Genomic DNA, 18,370 nt, shown 5'->3' with positions numbered 1-18,370 from the left:
TGCAAAGAAAGGCGCGGCCCTTGTTGCAGCAACTTCTTGAGAGAGGACGACACCGCTCTCGCGCCGCTGACTTTATTGACACCGGCGTCATAAATCTCCCGGGCTTAACTCCCACCGGCGATCATTGTCCCCGTCGTTCTTCTCCATTTTTCTCTTCACCGGCACATCGCGTGTCTACGCGTGCTCGAGTGACCTCGAGAGAGAGAGAGAGAGAGAGAGAGAGAGAAAGAGAGGCGGAGAAATCGAGATGCAGAGATGCAGAGAAGAGGAGAGAGAGATGCAGAGAGGAGGAGAGAGACGCACAGAGGAAGCGAGAACGGCAGAGAGGAAGATTCGGAAAGCCGTGGGCTTATCGAGCCGAGATCGACCCTGCGAGGAACGCTAGATAACACGTTGGAACGACGTATTCTTCGGAATGGAGCGATGACAGCTTGCAGATCATACGCAACGGTATGCTTGGAAGCTTCCTGAAGCTTGCGGCAAGAGCTCGGTATGCTTGAAATAATGTCGCTTCAAGTATTATATTTTATTCCGTGATTATCTCCTCGGCCTGCGATCGCTTTTGAAATAACGTTTCAATTTGAAATATTCTTTTAAGCAACATGCTATTTTATTTTGCAATCGTTTCAGGCAACATGCTATTTTATTTTTTAATTGCCCGAAATAACGATTTGAAATAATTGCCTGAAATAATTATTCGAAATAATTGTCCGGGATAATTGTGAAATGCCTCGTCGAAATTATACGGCGATCTAATTATTAGCTGCGGGTCTGGTTCGTTCGGGCCTGCTCACTGACATTTCAGACGAGATAAAAGAACCGACGTGTTAAATGATCGTCCGATAATGAGACGCGTTTCTCGAAAGTATAACCGTTCCCCTTTCGTTGATTAATTAGTCAATTTTCAGCAATTAAATCAAAGAGAAATTGCCGTTGATTTGGAGAGAAAGGATAGGCTGATAAGTCTGCAACAGATATTTTTTATATTTTTCAAAGATGTTTCGAAAAATTGCTGAATCATGCTCGGTATTGTTGTAAACATCCTCAATGGTACATTTGTGAAAATGGTCCGCTGTCCGGGAGTTAAAATCGAGAGCTATATAAAACGACAGAAAACGTCAAAAAACCTATGCGCAATATATAAATATCAAAATAAAGCGTCTCAAAATTTCAATCCGGTTCAAAACGCTGCTCATAAAAATCAAAATTGTTCGAAAGAGCGACGAAAATTCGGTAAAACTGGGAAAAGAAGACGCCGCGAAGGACAGAGAAATAAAGAGCGCCGGTCGGATTTCACGGTTGCATAACACCGTTCGGTTGAGCACCTCTGCCACCCATCGGCCTTATAAATCTTCCGTCGGCCCTGGATCCTTCGCCGCTTGAACCCCCTCGAAAAGGACTCGTCCGGCCGATCGACCGCGTGAAATTAAAAGGGTTGGCTGCGGCGCGAGCCTCGCCGTGCTATCCTCGTGCACGCGTTTACTTAGGTCGTTGACCTATTGTCCAGGAAGCTGGACGACACGGCGAACTATCGCCGGACTATACGCGCTCGGTTTGATTTTATTCGATCGTTAATTTGATCGATCCTCGGGGACCAGATGCGCGAGGAATGCCGGCCCGAGCGAAGAAAAGGGAGAGAGAGGACGAAGGTGGGAAGAGGACGAACGCGAAGAGAAAGGTAGTCGTTCGATAGAGAAATTAGGGGTGCAGTTCTCGCGGGGAATCTCGGAGCATCGCAGGAGCCGCCGATGTTCGGCATTTCGACGGTTCTCGGGCCGAGAGATGGCCGAGAGGTGGCCGAAAAGTGGCCGAAAGGTGGCCGAAAGGTGGCCGAGAGGTGGCCGAAAGGTGGCCGAGAGGTGGCCGAGAAGTGGCCAAGAGGTGGCCGAAAGGTGGCCGAGAGGTGGCCGAAAAGTGGGCGAAAGGTGGCCGAGAGGTGGTCAGGAGGTGGCCGAGAGGTGGCCGAAAGGTGGCCGAGAGGTGGCCGAGAAGTGGCCAAGAGGTGGCCGGAAGGTGGCCGAAAGGTGGCCGAGAGGTGGCCGAAAAGTGGGCAAAAGGTGGCCGAGAGGTGGCCAAGAGGTGGCCGAGAGGTGGCCGAAAGGTGGCCACAGTGGATCGAAACGCCGAATACAGTAAATTCTTCCTAATTGACGCTCAGATTCTATTCTATTATATCTGTGGGTTAGAATCGTAAGGGTTTCGTAAAGCAAATGTTTTTCATAACAACACCATCATAACAGTAGCAGTTTAACAACAGTTTTTTTCATAACAATAGCAGTACAATTTTAGTTATAATATCTGTAGATTAGAATCGCAATGGCGTAAGTCACATTTTCGAAAATTGTCACTTATATCTGACAATACAATCTATACATGCAGAAACGTTAAAATGGCAAGTAAAATGAATTATAAAGTTCCAATAAATTAACTTAACCGTAAATTATATTAACAATGAATTTGGCCAGTAAACAATAACACTCTTCGCTTTCCAGAATGAAGAAAATTTAATTTCCGCCGTTATGATTCCAATCCTCTCTTGCATGCTTGAGCGAAGAATTTGATCTCTAAAAATTTCTCACAGAAACGTTTCCATAATTTCGGTAATTATCGAAAAAAATTCATCGCGACTGTATCGTCGTCAAAATCATCGCGACTGCTAGATCAACTTTGAAATTGTTAATAGGTTCCTAATGTTCGCGACGGTCGTCGAGCGTTTCGGGTCCACTGCGGGCCGCGCTGTCGGGTGGGTTCTGCCCGTTTCTCTTTTTTCCCCTCGAAGGTGGAGGGAAGGTAGAAAGGGAATGGAACGGCTCGGCGAGGTTCACGGGGAAAAGGGAGGCCGCCGCGCCGGCCCTTGACGCATGACTCCAATGACACTCGTACCTATAAATCTCGGCGCGCTCCGAGCTCCGCGCCGGCCGAGTCCATATATTACTATGAGTTACGGGTGTAAACCGTTTAAACATCGGATTACCCGTTTTACATACTGTCTTTAATATTAACACTTGCGCCAGGGGTTCGCCTAAATCAGCGCGCACCGACCGAACCAGTGGCCGAACGCGCGAGTTATCGGCGCGAGTACACCGAGCGCCGATTAATTAATCCTCGGCCGCGGCGCTCTCCGCTCCGAGGAGGCGTCCGGGTCTTCGACGAAAGCAAGCGGATCCGCCGCGATTAGGCCACGACGAATAACGTGATTTACGGATAACGATCGAGGGAGCGTTATTACTTTCCGTCAGACCGTATATCACTCCGCGGAGAACGCGGCCCGATACCTCTCGACCCGCAAGCAAATTATCACTCGCGAGCGATTCTTTTTCGGCGCCTACTCTACCCTGCACCCTTTCTCGATCCAACAACGGCCGATTGTTTGCTATACCGTAATTTTTCTCCCGGCTGCCAGTGCTTTTGGAACACTTGTTTCACGGCCGGGGATGGCTTAATCTGTGCACAAAGGTTCGGCGTTTTTTTTTAAAGGAGAGATCTAGTTTTAATTGCGAACGTTTCGACGACGGCGAGATTGTAAACAATTGGGAACATAGTTAAATGTACAGTAATTTCTCTCAGAAATGTTCGGTGGTCGGAATCGAAACCGGCAGATCCGAGAATACTGTGTCGTGATTCTTCGGGCCTTGCGGCTCGTTTTTATGGAAACTCGGGGCAGTCGGCGAAAAAGGCTGCGGCCAGCATGCAGGTGTACGTTAATATGAATACGTAGCAATGCTAGAATGAAAACGATGACTTAACTTTTTTATTTCTAATTTTTTGCCACGATTCGGAGGCAATTCGGAGGCCACACGACACGATTCGGAGGCAATTCAGAGGCAGAGGCAATTCGAATACAATTCGAAGGCAATTCGGAGGCAATTCAGAGGTCACGTGGCACGATTCCAAGGCAATTCGATGACAATTCGAAGGCAATTTGGTGGCAATTAGAAGGCACTTCGGTGGAAATTCGAAAGCAATTCGGTGACCACGTGACACGATTCGATGGCAATTCCGAGGCCACATGCCACGATTCGAAGGCAATTCGAAGGCAATTTGGTGGCAATTAGAAGGCACTTCGGTGGAAATTCGAAAGCAATTCGGAGGTAATTCGGTGGCCACGTGACACGATTCGAAGGCAATTCCGAGGCCACATGCCACGATTCGAAGGCAATTCGGTGGCCACGTGACACGATTCGATGGCAATTCGGAGGCCACGTGACACGCAGATTGGTCACGCATCTTGCAGCTCCGCGACTCTTAGCGTCGACGTAGCAATAAATTACATAGGCGCAGCACTAACACAGGGAAATTCACAGCAACCCAAAATTTGGCATTTCCGGGAGAAATTACTGTATGTCGCGTTCGCAACTTCAAGTCGACCAGACTACAACTTTTTGGTCGAAATAACAATTGCGTCTCTCGCGAGATACGAAGGTAGCATAGCCGTTTATCTTCCTTTACAACGATTTGTTTAAATTGTAACCGATCGACTCATTTTTCACATAAATGCATAAATCGAATGCACAACAGTACTGTTGCATTACTTTCAACTGGATGGAGTAATTGAAGAAAGAAAGAAGCGTGGGTGGAATAGGACAAAAGAATCAGAAAATATATCGGAACAGGAAATAACTGTCTACATTATACGTGTACGATGAATAATAAAAATCATTAGATATTCTCTAAGGTTCTCACGTTCTCTCTGGATCAAACGTACCTTGTAGCTCCGCGGTTTTTCTTACCTGACTCACACCCAGGCAAACTATTTTGTATTGTCTTCCGGGAATTCGCGTCGCGTGCCGCATCACACGCTTGACTGACTCCGTCGACTCTTAGCATCGAAGTAGCAGTAAATTACATAGGCGTAGGACTAGTACAGGGAAATTTACAGCAACCGAAAATTTGGCATTTCCGGGAGAAATTACTGTATATGCCGATTGATTGTGTCAGCAAAAAATTCTTTTACATTTCTCAGGGGAATATGCCTTTTTGGTGTCAGACGATTGCCGAAGGGAAGTGGTCTTCTTTCTTGGTTAATATCTGCGATAACTTTATTAATAACAATGTATAAACAATCGAAAAGGTAGCTCGAATATACATCAATATAAACTTATTAGAGTTTTGTAAAAATGCTTCGTATAGATTTTCCAAAAAAAATTGTCATCGACCTTTCTCTTTATACACTGCGATCTTGATCTATGCGCCACAATCCATTATTATATAGTATTATTGTACATAGTACACTTTATCATGTAGTATTATTGTACATAGTATACTTTATCATGTATTATTATTATACATAGTATACTTTCATCATGTAGTATTATTGTACATAGTATATATATACTTTATCATGTATACTAGTATTATTGTACATAGCATACTTTATCATGTAGTATTATTATTCATAGTATATTTTATCATGTAGTATTATTACACATAGTATACTTTACCATGCAGTATTATTATCCATAGTATACTTTACCATGTAGTATTATTATACATAATATACTTTATCATGCAAAATAAATTATCCAGTATTATGCAATTAGAGAATGTTTTAAATATTGTAGAAATGATGCCTAAATTCGTCTTCGATCTTTGTTACCGTATTTGGATCAAATTGAAAGAAAAGTTGAAAGTGTCCAAGGAAGAAAAATGAAGGGGATGAATTTTTCGAAGTAGCTTGTAAGGTGATAGAAAGAGAGAGAGAGAGAGAGAGAGAGAGAAGAAGAAAATAAAGTAGAGGTGGGAGGCTGATTGGCTCCGAAAAAAGGCCACGGTACAGGCCGCTGGGAGATTTATGTCGGCCAGCTCGCAGAGTCCCCGTAGATTCGTTCTTTACGCCGGCTAATACCCCGACATTATTTGGCTCGATAAGAGGATTTCGCTCGAGACTGAAATAAACATAATCGCGCGGGTTCGCACTTCTGGTCTCCGTATTGAACCCAGTTCCATATACAGTGCCTCCCAACTTGCGAAACGGTGGCCCTTTATTGCGGATTCATCGACTCCACTCATCCCCCTAATTTACTTTCGACCTATCAAATTAAAATGCCGCCGAAACTCGATATCATTTTTCAGAATCGCACGATCCTATTTACAATTTAACCCTCTAAGGAGGCTTCGGGATTTCTTTGGAACACAGACAACATTTCTGCATACTAATTTTCGCATACCAGGTGCCTGCAGCTTCTGATGAACGTATTAACTTCATTTTCTTGTAATTTTTAATCTTTTACATTATGTTTTATTCTTTTTATTTTATTTTATTTTATTTTATTTTATCGTCTCTTATTTGTCGTATGCAATAAGTGCAACAATATTGTAACATAAAGAATGCGTTGTATGCTTCACTAGAATATATGTGCTTTTCATTTAATATTATATTTAATATTTAATTTGAGTTTTTACTTTGATTTAATATTTATTAAAATACCAAACTTTAACTCAAACTTTAACGACGCCTCTTTTTAACGACTTCAGCAACGTTTCTTAACTTGCGTCGATTAGCGTACTTAAAAATATCTTATAAATAATAAATTTTATTCACAAAAATAGTATTTTATAAATTATAAATTTAGTAAATTGCTGGAATATTCAAATGTAATACTTTATAGTCTGAAGAAACAGAATACCGTTCGAGGGTTAAATGACAAAAATGATAATTTCGCTATGGTGATTCCGCTAATTAATTAATTAACTATGCAACAAAGGACTAATTGACGATTCTTTTACAGGTGGACTGAGCACCGTGGCCATCGTCAGAGTGCAAGTGACGGACGTGAACGACAATCTCCCTGTGTTCGACCCGCAGGTGTACAATGTGAGCTTGAAGAGCGACAGTCGGGTGCAAGGACCGATTTTGAGAGTAGCAGCTACCGATCTGGACGTTGGACCGTTCGGTCAAGTGACCTATCGGATCACGAACGGCAACGAGGCCGGAGTTTTCCAGATCGACCAGAACAACGGCGAGCTGCAGGTCGCCTGGCCGAATCTGCCGTTTCGGTCCTCGTTGTATCTGTTGAACGTGGCGGCGACGGACGCGGCTGGACGGAAGAGCATCGTCGACGCTGAAGTGAGGATCACGGTGTCCTCGCCTGAACACAGGATCGCCACCTGCGACAAGCCACGATACACCATCACGGCGAAGGAGAACGTTCCTCAGGACAGTATCGTGGGTGGCGTGAAGGCTGCTTCATCTTCGGGTAAGTTTTTAGATGATCGCAATTTTAAAGATAGACGGATGAAAAAAACTCGCGGAGGTAGCTCGAAGATAACGCAACGGGGCTTCTGGGTTTCATGAAGATGCGTTACATTGTTGACATTGTCGTTAGAAAAATTCGTAGTTCAAACATGTGCAAATAAGGCCCCTAAGTTTCGAAGTGATGCGTGGAATAGTTTCTCCGAAAAAGATTCTCGAATGTCAAAAGAGGAACGATCTATTTTCTCCATTAATATCTGTCACAATTTTCAAGTTAGAAAAGTGTAAAAATTCAGTGACACTGTTCGAACATGTGCAAATAAGATCCCTAAGTTTCAAAAAGATGCGTCGAACAGTTCCCCCGAAAAAAATCCCGAATATCAAAAGAGTAATGATCTATTTCCTCGATTAATATCTCCCACAATTTCCAAGTCAGAAAAGTGAAAAAATTCACAGATATGGTTCAAACATGTACAAATAAGGCCCCTAAATTTCAAAAAGATACCTCGAGCAGTTCCCCCGAAAAAAATCCCGAATATCAAAGAAGAAATGACCTACTTCCTCGATCAATATCTCCAACAATTTTGAAGTCAGCAAACCGTAAAAATTCACAAACACTGTTCGAACACGTGCAAACAAGGCCCCAAAGTTTCAAGAACCCAGACGCGCACAGTTTTCCCCCCAAAAAATCGCCCAAGTCCGAATATCTTCGCGAGAAGGTTCGGGCCGGTTTGCGGCGAGTTTCCCGCCCGTATCAGGATTAATCGTCGAAGTCCGAAAAGCGAGGTAGTATCTGCTGGGCCCGGTAGTCGCTGAATGCATCGGCAACGTATTCCACGCGCGGCGTTACCGCGTTAGCATAGTCGCGTCACGAGAAAACGGGCGGCGGCGACGCTCGTAGCCCGAACGAACGCCCACGTGTTGGTGTACGTGCGAGTACGTCGAAGAGGCCCACGGGCCAGCGCGATCGTATAAGAAGGAGGCAGGCTCCGGGACCGCGAGCATCCTGTACCCCTCTTTCTTCTGTCCAAGGGGGAACCGGCGCGACGGCATGTAAATCATACGGGGGAGTCTATTGTGCGCGATGCCTCCGAGGAACGCGGTATCCGTTTTCGACAGGACGCGAGCCTCGGTACATTTCGAGAAACCTACGAGCGGCCTCCTCAAACATCCTCGGACCGCTCCATTATCTTACAAAAGTTCCTTCTGCTCCTCCGAACACGAGCGAACGCGTGTGCGAAACCGCTGCTCGATAGATTCTCTCTAACCCAAAATATTAACCCGCCGAAATGACGGGTCACGAATTTTTCAATTTACCATTTAACCCTTTCCACTCGACTCTAAGGCGCCATTGACACGTTGAACGCCACGACACCCGTATCTGGGTGACGGCTACGTTCCCGCAATCTTAGTCAAATTAAAGAAGGATTTTGGAGGTAATTTAATAGTAATTTTATTTGTAACGCAACTGTGACGAGTATAGACAATATAGGGTAACAATAAAGCATAAAGTAAACAAAAAGAAACATTAAAAATGTACCTATACTAATAATAAAACAAGATAGTAAAATATAAAATATTTTTTAAAGTATTGTAACATTTTTATTGGTCACGATGGAATTCGTTGAAACATTGTAAACATAATTGGACTGTCACTGGACACTCGGGACAATACGTTATAGTCTTCTGTAAATTTTTTTCTTGATTCGTGGCGCCGGGAGAAACTGTACCGATTCACGCTGGCCGTTCAACGCGTTAAAGATTGTTACGTCACGTTTCAAAATAACTTTATTAATCAACTTCGTTTACATTTGTAGAAACGTTGAAAGGATAACTGTCGCATCAATCACGAAATTCAATCTCACGTATAAAATGCGTTATGTTATAATATAACATGCGGATCGGAAAAACTGTATTAAATTTTCCGTTAATTTGGCTTCGAGCGCAAAAAGGATTAATTTAACCATTGTCCCTCCAATTGCACTCGGACGAAACATTCTGTAAAGGAAACGAAAATTCTGACGTTCTATCAGGCGAATTATTCAGATGGAAGAAGCGCTAATGAACGCAGTTGTGGGATCGATTGTTGAACAAGGGGTTAAGGATCGGGATAAAAAATAAACACACCCCCGAGGAGGCGTTATCAACCCTATAGAACGCAAATTAGGTAGACAGCTGTCGAAATTTCGCGGGTTTCGCGGCGATCGGCGAGAGCGACCGAAACAGAATTCTCGTACCGGTGAACCCGGCGGAGGGGGACGGTAAGGAGGGTAAGGTCGCGGACGGGTGGGTGGGTTGGTCGCGGACCAACTCGCGGAGGGTTCGAAGAGGATCGGGCGAGGGCGAGGGAGGTACGTATCCGTGTTTCCACACTGGTGGTACATCCGATGCAAGATACGGCGCGTCACGACTTGCGCTCGCCGCGCCATATACCCGATGCACCGTGTAAAGTGTCTCGTGGCGTATCGACCGGCACGGTTCGGTACGTTATAGGCCCGGGAATGGTGGATAGTTTACACGGTGGTGCCTTACCGGTGGTCGTATTGTTCGACCGCCATGGCCCGCATATACGGCCTGTTGCATATCAATGCGCGAACCTCTCCTCGAGCGTGTTCCTCCTTCGCGGAGCGTGCGTCTCTCCTCCTCCTTGCTCTCGTTTACCTCGTACCCCGGTCCCTGGATCGATGGATCTCCTCTCTTCTCGGAGCAGTCTGGGTTACCTTCGCTGGTCCGCAAAAATTCAGTTTGCCAAGTTCAATCGGTTTCTTGTTATTCTCGAAGATCGATCTGGATACGCGTGAACTAGTTCAGGCATTGAGAGACGAGGTACGAAGGTTGCGATTAATAACTCCTTACAATTTGAATACAACGCCTTGGCAAAATTCGAACTGCATCTTCAAGCATGGACGAATGAGTCTGGAAAATGTTGGTTTGCTAAGTTCAATCGTTTTCTTGTTATTCATTCTTAAAGATTGATTATACGTGTGAACTAGTTGAGGTATTGAGAAACGAGGTACGAAGGTTGCGATTAATAACTCCTTACAATTTGAATACAACGCCTTGGTAAAATTCGAACTGCTTCTTCAAGCATGGATAAATGAGTCTGGAAAATGTTGGTTTGCTAAGTTCAGTCGTTTTGTTGTTATTCATTCTTAAAGATTGATCGTACGTGTGAACTAGTTGAAGCATTGAGAAATGAGATACGAAGGTTGCAATTAATAATTCCATTCAGTCTGAATGCAACGTCTTGGCAAAATTCGAACCGCTCCTTTAAGCATTGACAAATAAGTCTGGAAAACTTCAATTTGCTAAGTTCAATCGTTTTCTTGTTATTCATTATCAAAGATCGATCTGGATACGTGTGAACTAGTTGAGGCATTGAGAAACGAGGTACGATGGTTGCAATAATAATTCCCTTCAATCTGAATGCAACACCTCGACAAAATTCGAGCTGCTTCTTAAAGCATGAACAAATAAGTCTGGAAAATTTCAATTTACTAAGTTCAATCGTTTTCTTGTTATTCATTATCAGAGATCGATCTGGATACGTGTGAACTAGTTGAGGCATTGAGAAACGAGGTACGAAGGTTGCAATAATAATTCCCTTCAATCTGAATGCAACATCTCGGCAAAATTCGAGCTGCTTCTTAAAGCATGAACAAATAAGTCTGGAAAATTTCAATTTGCTTAGTTCAATCGTTTTCTTGTTAATCATTCTCAAAGATCGATCTAGATACGCGTGAACTAGTTGAGGCATTGAGAAACGAGGTACGAAGGTTGCAATTAATAATTCCCTTCAATCTGAATGCAACACCTCGACAAAATTCGAGCTGCTTCTTAAAGCATGGACAAATAAGTTTGGAAAATTTCAATTTGCTTAGTTCGATCGTTTTCTTGAAAGTAATATTTAAAAATCGGTCTAAAATCGCGTATCTAGTTTCGACGTTAAAAAACGAGGCTCTAAACTTCCACTTGATAACTGCTCATAATTTTAAACAACCGTTTTGTTAAACATTGTCCTACTTTTCCAAATATGTAAAAATAGTTTACTCCTTATACATGATACATAAGTATCGTGTTCAACTGCAAGTGCAATGTACATTTAAATGCAACGATGAAGCTTTAGCTCCGTTAGATTATTGTAATAAGTATTTTGCCCAAGTATTACAATAATTTAGTATTGAAAAATTTACTTATGAAAGTTAGGAGCAAAAAGAACGTTCTCCTGTATCGGAACATGGTAAAAGTGTCAGCAGGTCCATCGACAATGTTCCAAAGCGATCTAAACAATTACAAAGTCGCGCGTCGAGCAAATTACGCAAGAGGCGAACACCCTTCATTTCCTTATTCCGATTCTCCTCTCGTTTCCCGCAGTTTATGCTCGATCGTCTGGCCGAGAAAAAGCCTTGCTCCCCTCGGGTCTCAGGTGCAATGGTAATGGAAGTCGTCGCAAGGGGTCTCGGGTTTCGCGTTTTAAACTCGCTCTTCCTGTACAGATCCGATCGATCCGGTGATTTCGGGCCTCGGCTCCCAATCAGCCACGCGTCCGCGCGAGAACCTGTTCGCGCACGGAAGATCGGGGCCTGGCACTCGGGCCCACAATATTTGACACACGGCAGCCAATCAGATTATCAGATTAAAAAGTCAGACGAGCCCGCCGCGCCGCGCCGCGCCACGCCGCGCCGAGAGAGATCGTCGGCACAGGTGCGACTCGAAAGAGGTCTCGCGCGCCGATATGCACTCTCTTTCTTTCTCTTTGGCCGCTGTTTCACGAGATGCCTGAACGGTTCCGACACGTACGGGGTCCTAAAGGACGTTGGTCCCAGAAGATTCGTCCTCCCCGGTGAGGGTTGACGCTCTAGCGGCGCATTTGCATAATTATTGCCCGACAACTCCGCGCCGGCCGGCGACGTCACCTCGGGCTTCATTAGTTTCGTATATACTGCCGGGACATCGAATCGCGTTATCAGATGGCCGGCCAGGACTAGCGCCGGAAGACGGTACTGCCGCTTTACGAGCACCTGTTCCGATAAAGCCGAAGGACCTTGCCCCCACCGCCGCTCCCTATCCTCGCCCCGGCGGGGCGAAAAAACAGCGCGGTCGTTATACGACCGTATGATCGTCGTCGGAGAGGAGAGAGAGAGAGAGAGAGAGAGAGAGAGAGAGAGAGGGAGAGAAAAAACGAGGAGAGAAGTCGCCGGGTAAAAACAGCGTAGACGAACTCCTTATTCGGCGGAGAGCGCGGAGCTAAGCCGAGCGGCGCGGCGCGGCGCGGAGCTGCGCGGAGAGGCGCGGAGCGGAGGAACGACAGTACGAACCTACCATAAAACCCTGGCGACAAAGTGAGGAACGCGCTTCATTTTACGGCCGAGTTTATGGTACCCGGCGCGGAGCTGAATCGTCGCGGCCGAACCGCGTCCCGATCCGATCCGCGCCGAATCGCTCGGCCTAGAGACGAGGCCTGTCCTTATCTTATCCGGGGAACGAGCCCTCGCCTCGCTCCCAACTTCTTCGAGGCCCGCGAGCTTGTACCGAGGTGTGTCGTTTGGCCCGATCGAGCCGATGCCGATTGGGAATGCAAATGAGTTCCCGGGGACCGGGCCAGAAATTTGGAAAACTTGTTGACATTCCGGGAACGCGGTGCGAGCTGAAGGAAGGCAGAATTTTATGAGTTGCGTGAGAAGCATCGGCCCTCCGACGGCGGACCATTTTCGCGGGATTTTATACAATCGGCTTATTATTGAAACTGTCTCTGGTCTGAAAGTTGCTAAAAAAAAGAGAGTATTTGAGACAGTCGAACGGCAAACGTTGGACCGCAGGCTCCAAAAATCACTGCGCATGTGTCACGGTTGTGTCAAGGTTATCAAAGACGAAGTTCTAGGTCCCGAAGGTTGCTAAAAATGATCAAAATTTGGTACTTAGAGTGGTAGAATAGAAAAGGTTAGATCGTAGGCGACAGAATCCTTAATCTTTACAGGGTTGGACAGCTAATGTATTGGCTCGAGTCATGATAGCAAGCTTGCGAAAGAAATACCTCACATGCTACACATATATGATTTATTAGAATAAAAGTACTGACTCATATGAGGTAATTAGTCGACACTCTAAAGGCTTGAGATTTGAGTCCCGGGTCTTGAGAATTCGGAAAATGTGCATCCAAGACTGCAGTTCCTCACAGTGGGAGCTGCATTTCGAACTTAGACGAGTATTAACTAACAAATCACCGACATCAAATTAGCAGAGTCCTAGCACTAACTATCGGAGTCAAGTGTCAGAATCTCAGCATCAATTATCAGACTTCCATCTTCAATTATCAGAATCTCAGCATCAACTATCATAATCTCAGCATCAAGTATTAGAATCTGAGCATCAACTACCAGACTCTCATTATCAAGCATCAGAGTCCTAGCATCAGATAGGAGAGTTCCAGCATTTACTATCAGAGCAACGACATCAAACTAGCAGAGTCCTAGCATTAACTATCAGACTCCCAGCATCAAGTGTCAGAGTGTCAGCAACAATTATCAGAGTCTCAGAATCAAGTATCAGAATCCCAGCATCAACTATCAAACTCCCACTATCAAGCATCAGAGTCCTAGCATCAAGTATCAGAATCCTAGCATTAACTATCAGAGCACCGACATTAAACTAGCAAAATCCTGGCATCAACTATCAGAGTCAGAATCTCAGCGTCAACTATCAGAGTCCCAGCATCAACTATCAGAATCCCAGCATTAACTATCAGAGCGCCAGCATCATTTAACAGAGTCCTAGCATTAACTATCAGACTCCCAGCATCAAGTGTCAGAGTGTCAGTATCAACTATCAGAGTCTCAGCATCAAGTATCAGAATCCCAATGTCAACTATCAAATCCCATCATAATGTATCAGAGTCTCAACATGAACTAGCAGGATCCTAGCATTAAGAATCAGAGCACCGACATTAAACTAGCAGAATCCTGGCATCAGCTCTCAGAGTCACAGCGTCAAATGTCAGAATCCCAGCGACAACTGTCAGAGTCCTGACATCATCAATCATCATTTAGCAGAGTCCTAGCATTAACTATCAGACTCTCAGCATCAAGTGGCAGAGTATCAGCATTAATTATCAGAGTCTCAGCGTCAAGCATCAGAATCCGAGCATCAGCTATCAGACTCCCATTATCAAGCATCAGAATCTCAGCATCAACTATCGGAATCCCAGCATTAACTATCATTAACACCGTCATCATCAAGCAGACTCCTAGCATCAACTATCAGAGTCCCAGCGTCAACTACCGGACACTCAACACCACCCATCAGAATCCAGCAACGACCATCAAATCCAGCCTCTCCACTTCGCGTCCCTGGATTTCGTTGATACAGAGACCACGGGTCTCCGAGCTTTTCGCATACCCTGGGATTCCTGTCCGGAGAATGCGCTTCGAGTGGCGGTCGAAGAAGGGCCGAGAGAGGGTTGAACCTCGTGGGACAAGAGTGTAGGGACGAGAGGAAGACGGAAGAAGAAAGGAAAGAGGATGAGGACGACGAGGAGGAGAAGGAGGAGGAGGAAAAGGAGGAGGAGGAGGAGGAGGAGGAGGAGGAGGTGGGCCGTCGTCGTCGTCGTCGAGGTCGCATAAATCGTCGCGAGTCGGATTCCGGGCAGCCGAACGCAAGCCGCCATTGTCCAGGACTTTTTGCCTTTCTCTCTCTCGCTCTCTCTCGCGCGCGGCGGTTCTTCCTCCGTGTCTCTCGCTCCGCGGTCTCGGGAACTGCTTTTGCTGGTGCTGGAGCTGCCGGTGCTGCTGCTACGGAGTTGCACTCTTTGCATACGCTTTAAATATCACCGCTTTGCTCGCTTTGAGGGCTCCCAGCACACACCAGCCACGTCGTCGTCGGGCCCTTTCCCTCCTGGCTGCTTGGCCGAGGCCGGAGACGCAGCACGTCCAAGGGAAGCCGAAACCGAGGTCTCTTGTCTCGTTTTCAGCTCCCTTTGTGCCGGCCGGACGCGTCGATTCGCCGCGACCGCGGATCGCCTGCGAGGAGCCTTGTACTTCAAATATCGAGGACTCGTCTTGTATCGGCAACCCCTTCGATCCTCTCCCTGTCTTTATCTCTCTCCCTCTCACTCTTTCTATCTCTCTCCCTTTGCTCTTAAGAGAGCTGTTCCCGAGATAACGAGCGACGTGTCTACTAACGATCCATTTCAGCGTCTCTAATTGGTCGACGCGGGGCCACGATAGCGATTCCTGCGGACGCGGCCGGGATATACCCAGCGAGCGGCCATATTAACGTTATTCCGTGTTCCCGGATAATTTGTAGGCCGAATAAAAACCGCCGTCCTCGGCGACAGCCCCCGGGAAAAGCGGGCCCCAGGGAACCGCAACAGACAGAGAAAGAGAGAGAGAGCGTGAAAGGCCCCGGCTAATCTTATCCGGCCGACACGTCGTTAGTCTTTAACGAGTTTAACGGCGATACTATATAAAGATCAAGGATTAGTGGCGTCGTTCGAGAGTGTCTATAAAGATACACGGAGATATTATTCGGGGAACGTTCCGGCCGTTACGACCGCGGATAAAATTCGGACTGCACTCCTGGGAAAGGGGCCCGGCCGGGCCCCGTGTTGGAAATCGCGGCGCGACCGGTCAAAGAAAATATCCCCCCGATAAACCGCGACGATATCTTCGCGTAAACGGGCCCGGGGCCCGAGGGCCCCGCTTTCGTGGCATCCACGGACTTCTTTTCCTATCGAGAGTCGAAGCACGCCCTCGAGTCGCGTGCAGACGCGATAACTGCATTTGCTAGGCGAAAGATCGACGTCGCGTTTGCGGCACACGCGGATTTGTCGATGCAAGATGTGTGTGAATTAACGGGAACCGACGGCGGTTTTATTAGATTTTTGCTGTGGAGAATCTTTCGGTTAACGAACAGAATCGTTGACCAATTCTGATTTGTCTGAAATGACATAGAAATGGGAATTTTCGTAAAGAAAATGCAATCTAGTTGCAATTGAAACGAGAAAGAATTGAAATACAGTGGAACATTTACTTGAAACACAGTCTCCGAACATTTATTTTTACAATATTCTGATATCCAAATGTTCTATTGTCTAGTCGTTGTGTTATTTGGATACATTGTCACCAAGTAAAAAACTCGAATGTGATTTTTAACCTTGTATAACCGTTCAATTTTGCTAGAAATGATTTTGGTGACCGATAATCGAATAAATTCTGATTACCAATAACTATCACGGATAACCAGAATTATATATTGTACACGAACAACCATTACCGACGATCCAAATTATATTCTTAAATTTACATTCGAATAATAAATAAACCGTTCGTTATTATCGAATAACTTCGTATATCCGCAGCCTTTATTCGAAGATTATTCGAGCAAATATCTAGTCGAAAAAATGACTCGATATGTTATCCGAAAAGATGACTCGAAATGTTGTTCGAATAAAATATTATTCGAATAATGGCCAACCCAGCTCGGGGCCCATCCTTTTCTTCCTTTTCCCCCGAGTCCCCTCCGGCAGCTCGCGACTCCCTCAGCATGCGGCCCCGCGCGTCGTGCTTTCGCCGGACTTGCAAATTTCGCGCGCGGCCATCGTCTCGTTTCGGTGTGCCCCGTTGTGTCTTTGCATCTGGGAACGCTGAGAGAGCCTAAACCGAGCTGCGAGATCCGCGCGGGAAGATAGCGAGGAGTCCCTCTGCCACGGCGGGACGAGCCCTCGCAGTCTGATTTGCGTAATTCCGTTCCTGGAATTTCGTGTACCCGCTCTCCGCCCTCCCGTCCCTCCACGCTCTCCTCCCGCTCTCTTGTTCGCCGTGGACAGATAACGAATGCCCTTCGTCTTGTCAGCGAGCTTCGGGTATATACTTGTCATGGAGCCCGCTTGCTATGCTTCTCTCAATTAACTGGAAACACTTGCGGATAATAGGTTCGCTAGCGAGCGCGGAACGCCGGAACAATTTTCGGAATTTATTCCGGAGGAACGGTCTTTGGAAATCGGTCATTGTTTTTCGAGGTTGACAGACGTCTGTTGGACGGTTCTTAGACATTTTTTACGTCGAAATTGGTCCAGACGTTCCTCGTAGATTTTTATGACAACGTTGAAATTAATACTGTTGAAATAAAATTAATACCAGGAGCAGTTTCGGGATTTTTCTTCAGACGAACGCTTTTAGTATTTTATACTATTAATTGCTAGGATCGATGTGCACATGTTGAACAGTGCGTAGGAAATTTTTCATCGAAAATGATCGATCCTTTCTCTTCGTGATCTTCTAACAATGTATACTGTTGCAGTATCATTAATGAACAGTAGCTGTAATTTCGGAATATTTTCTTCAACGAACCGCGCAAGTCGGTCAATTTATTGTTCGATTAGGTTAAAGTACGCGTATTAAACAGTCCGCAGGAAAATTTCAAGTTGGATCGATCAATCCTTTATATGCAATAATCTTGCTCAATGTTGATTAGTACGCGCGACTGGGGAAAGATAGATTCTTGGAATAGTTTAGCGAATAAAATTTTTTTAAAATACTGGTTACATATATTTAACTACGCATTATCCATAAGTAACAACTATTTCAAAAGAAAGTTGATTTGCTGAATTCTGTAATACACGAGAAAAATGCAAATATCTGCAGTCTATTCGCTATTTAAAAAATCAATTTTTCCGCAGCGTTGATAGCACATGATTCAACAAAATCCACCGAACATGAAAAGAACGAGATATTAAGAAGCATCATTTCTGACAATCTTCACAAGCATTTCACGGTCGCATCCCTGAAAGTTTCGACGCGATATCTCGACCGACACCTCGGAGAGCAATCAATCTCCGCTCGCATTTTCTGAAAACGCCCCCATCGACAGGCTGTTGACACTAAGAGCCGTCCGGAACGAGGTGCTGATGCCACCCACAGCCTCCCACACTGTCTCAGCACAGACGCCACGTCGTCGTGTTCGCGATCGGACGCCTCTAGTCGATTAGTTGCGTCGAATCGCGCGAAAGTTCATCGGAGTCCGTTGAATTATCGCGGCCATTCGGCCTCTCTCGCAGAGATTTTCACAGTTCGCGAAGCAACATCGCCGGGACTACGTTGATTTAATAACTCGCAGGTGTGGCGGGGCCTCATTGTTCGCGATCCGGCCTTTGCGGGCACGCTCCGGCTTCCAGAAAACGCG

The 18,370-nt window shown here is 45.7% G+C and overlaps 1 protein-coding gene across 1 annotated transcript in view; it reads left to right on the top strand.

The window, feature by feature from the left end:
• Positions 1-18,370, top strand: part of ds (dachsous cadherin-related 1) — a 516,000-nt gene that overhangs the window by 427,765 nt on the left and 69,865 nt on the right. Inside the window, exon 3 of the mRNA XM_033470688.2 lies at positions 6,729-7,196. Within this exon, the coding sequence (XP_033326579.2) occupies positions 6,729-7,196 (468 nt within the window). The remainder of the gene's footprint in view (positions 1-6,728; positions 7,197-18,370) is intronic.

The sequence above is a fragment of the Megalopta genalis genome, chromosome 2 (assembly GCF_051020955.1).
Source record: "Megalopta genalis isolate 19385.01 chromosome 2, iyMegGena1_principal, whole genome shotgun sequence".
Lineage (NCBI taxonomy): Eukaryota > Metazoa > Arthropoda > Insecta > Hymenoptera > Halictidae > Megalopta > Megalopta genalis.
This window is presented reverse-complemented; position numbering and strand designations above follow the sequence as displayed.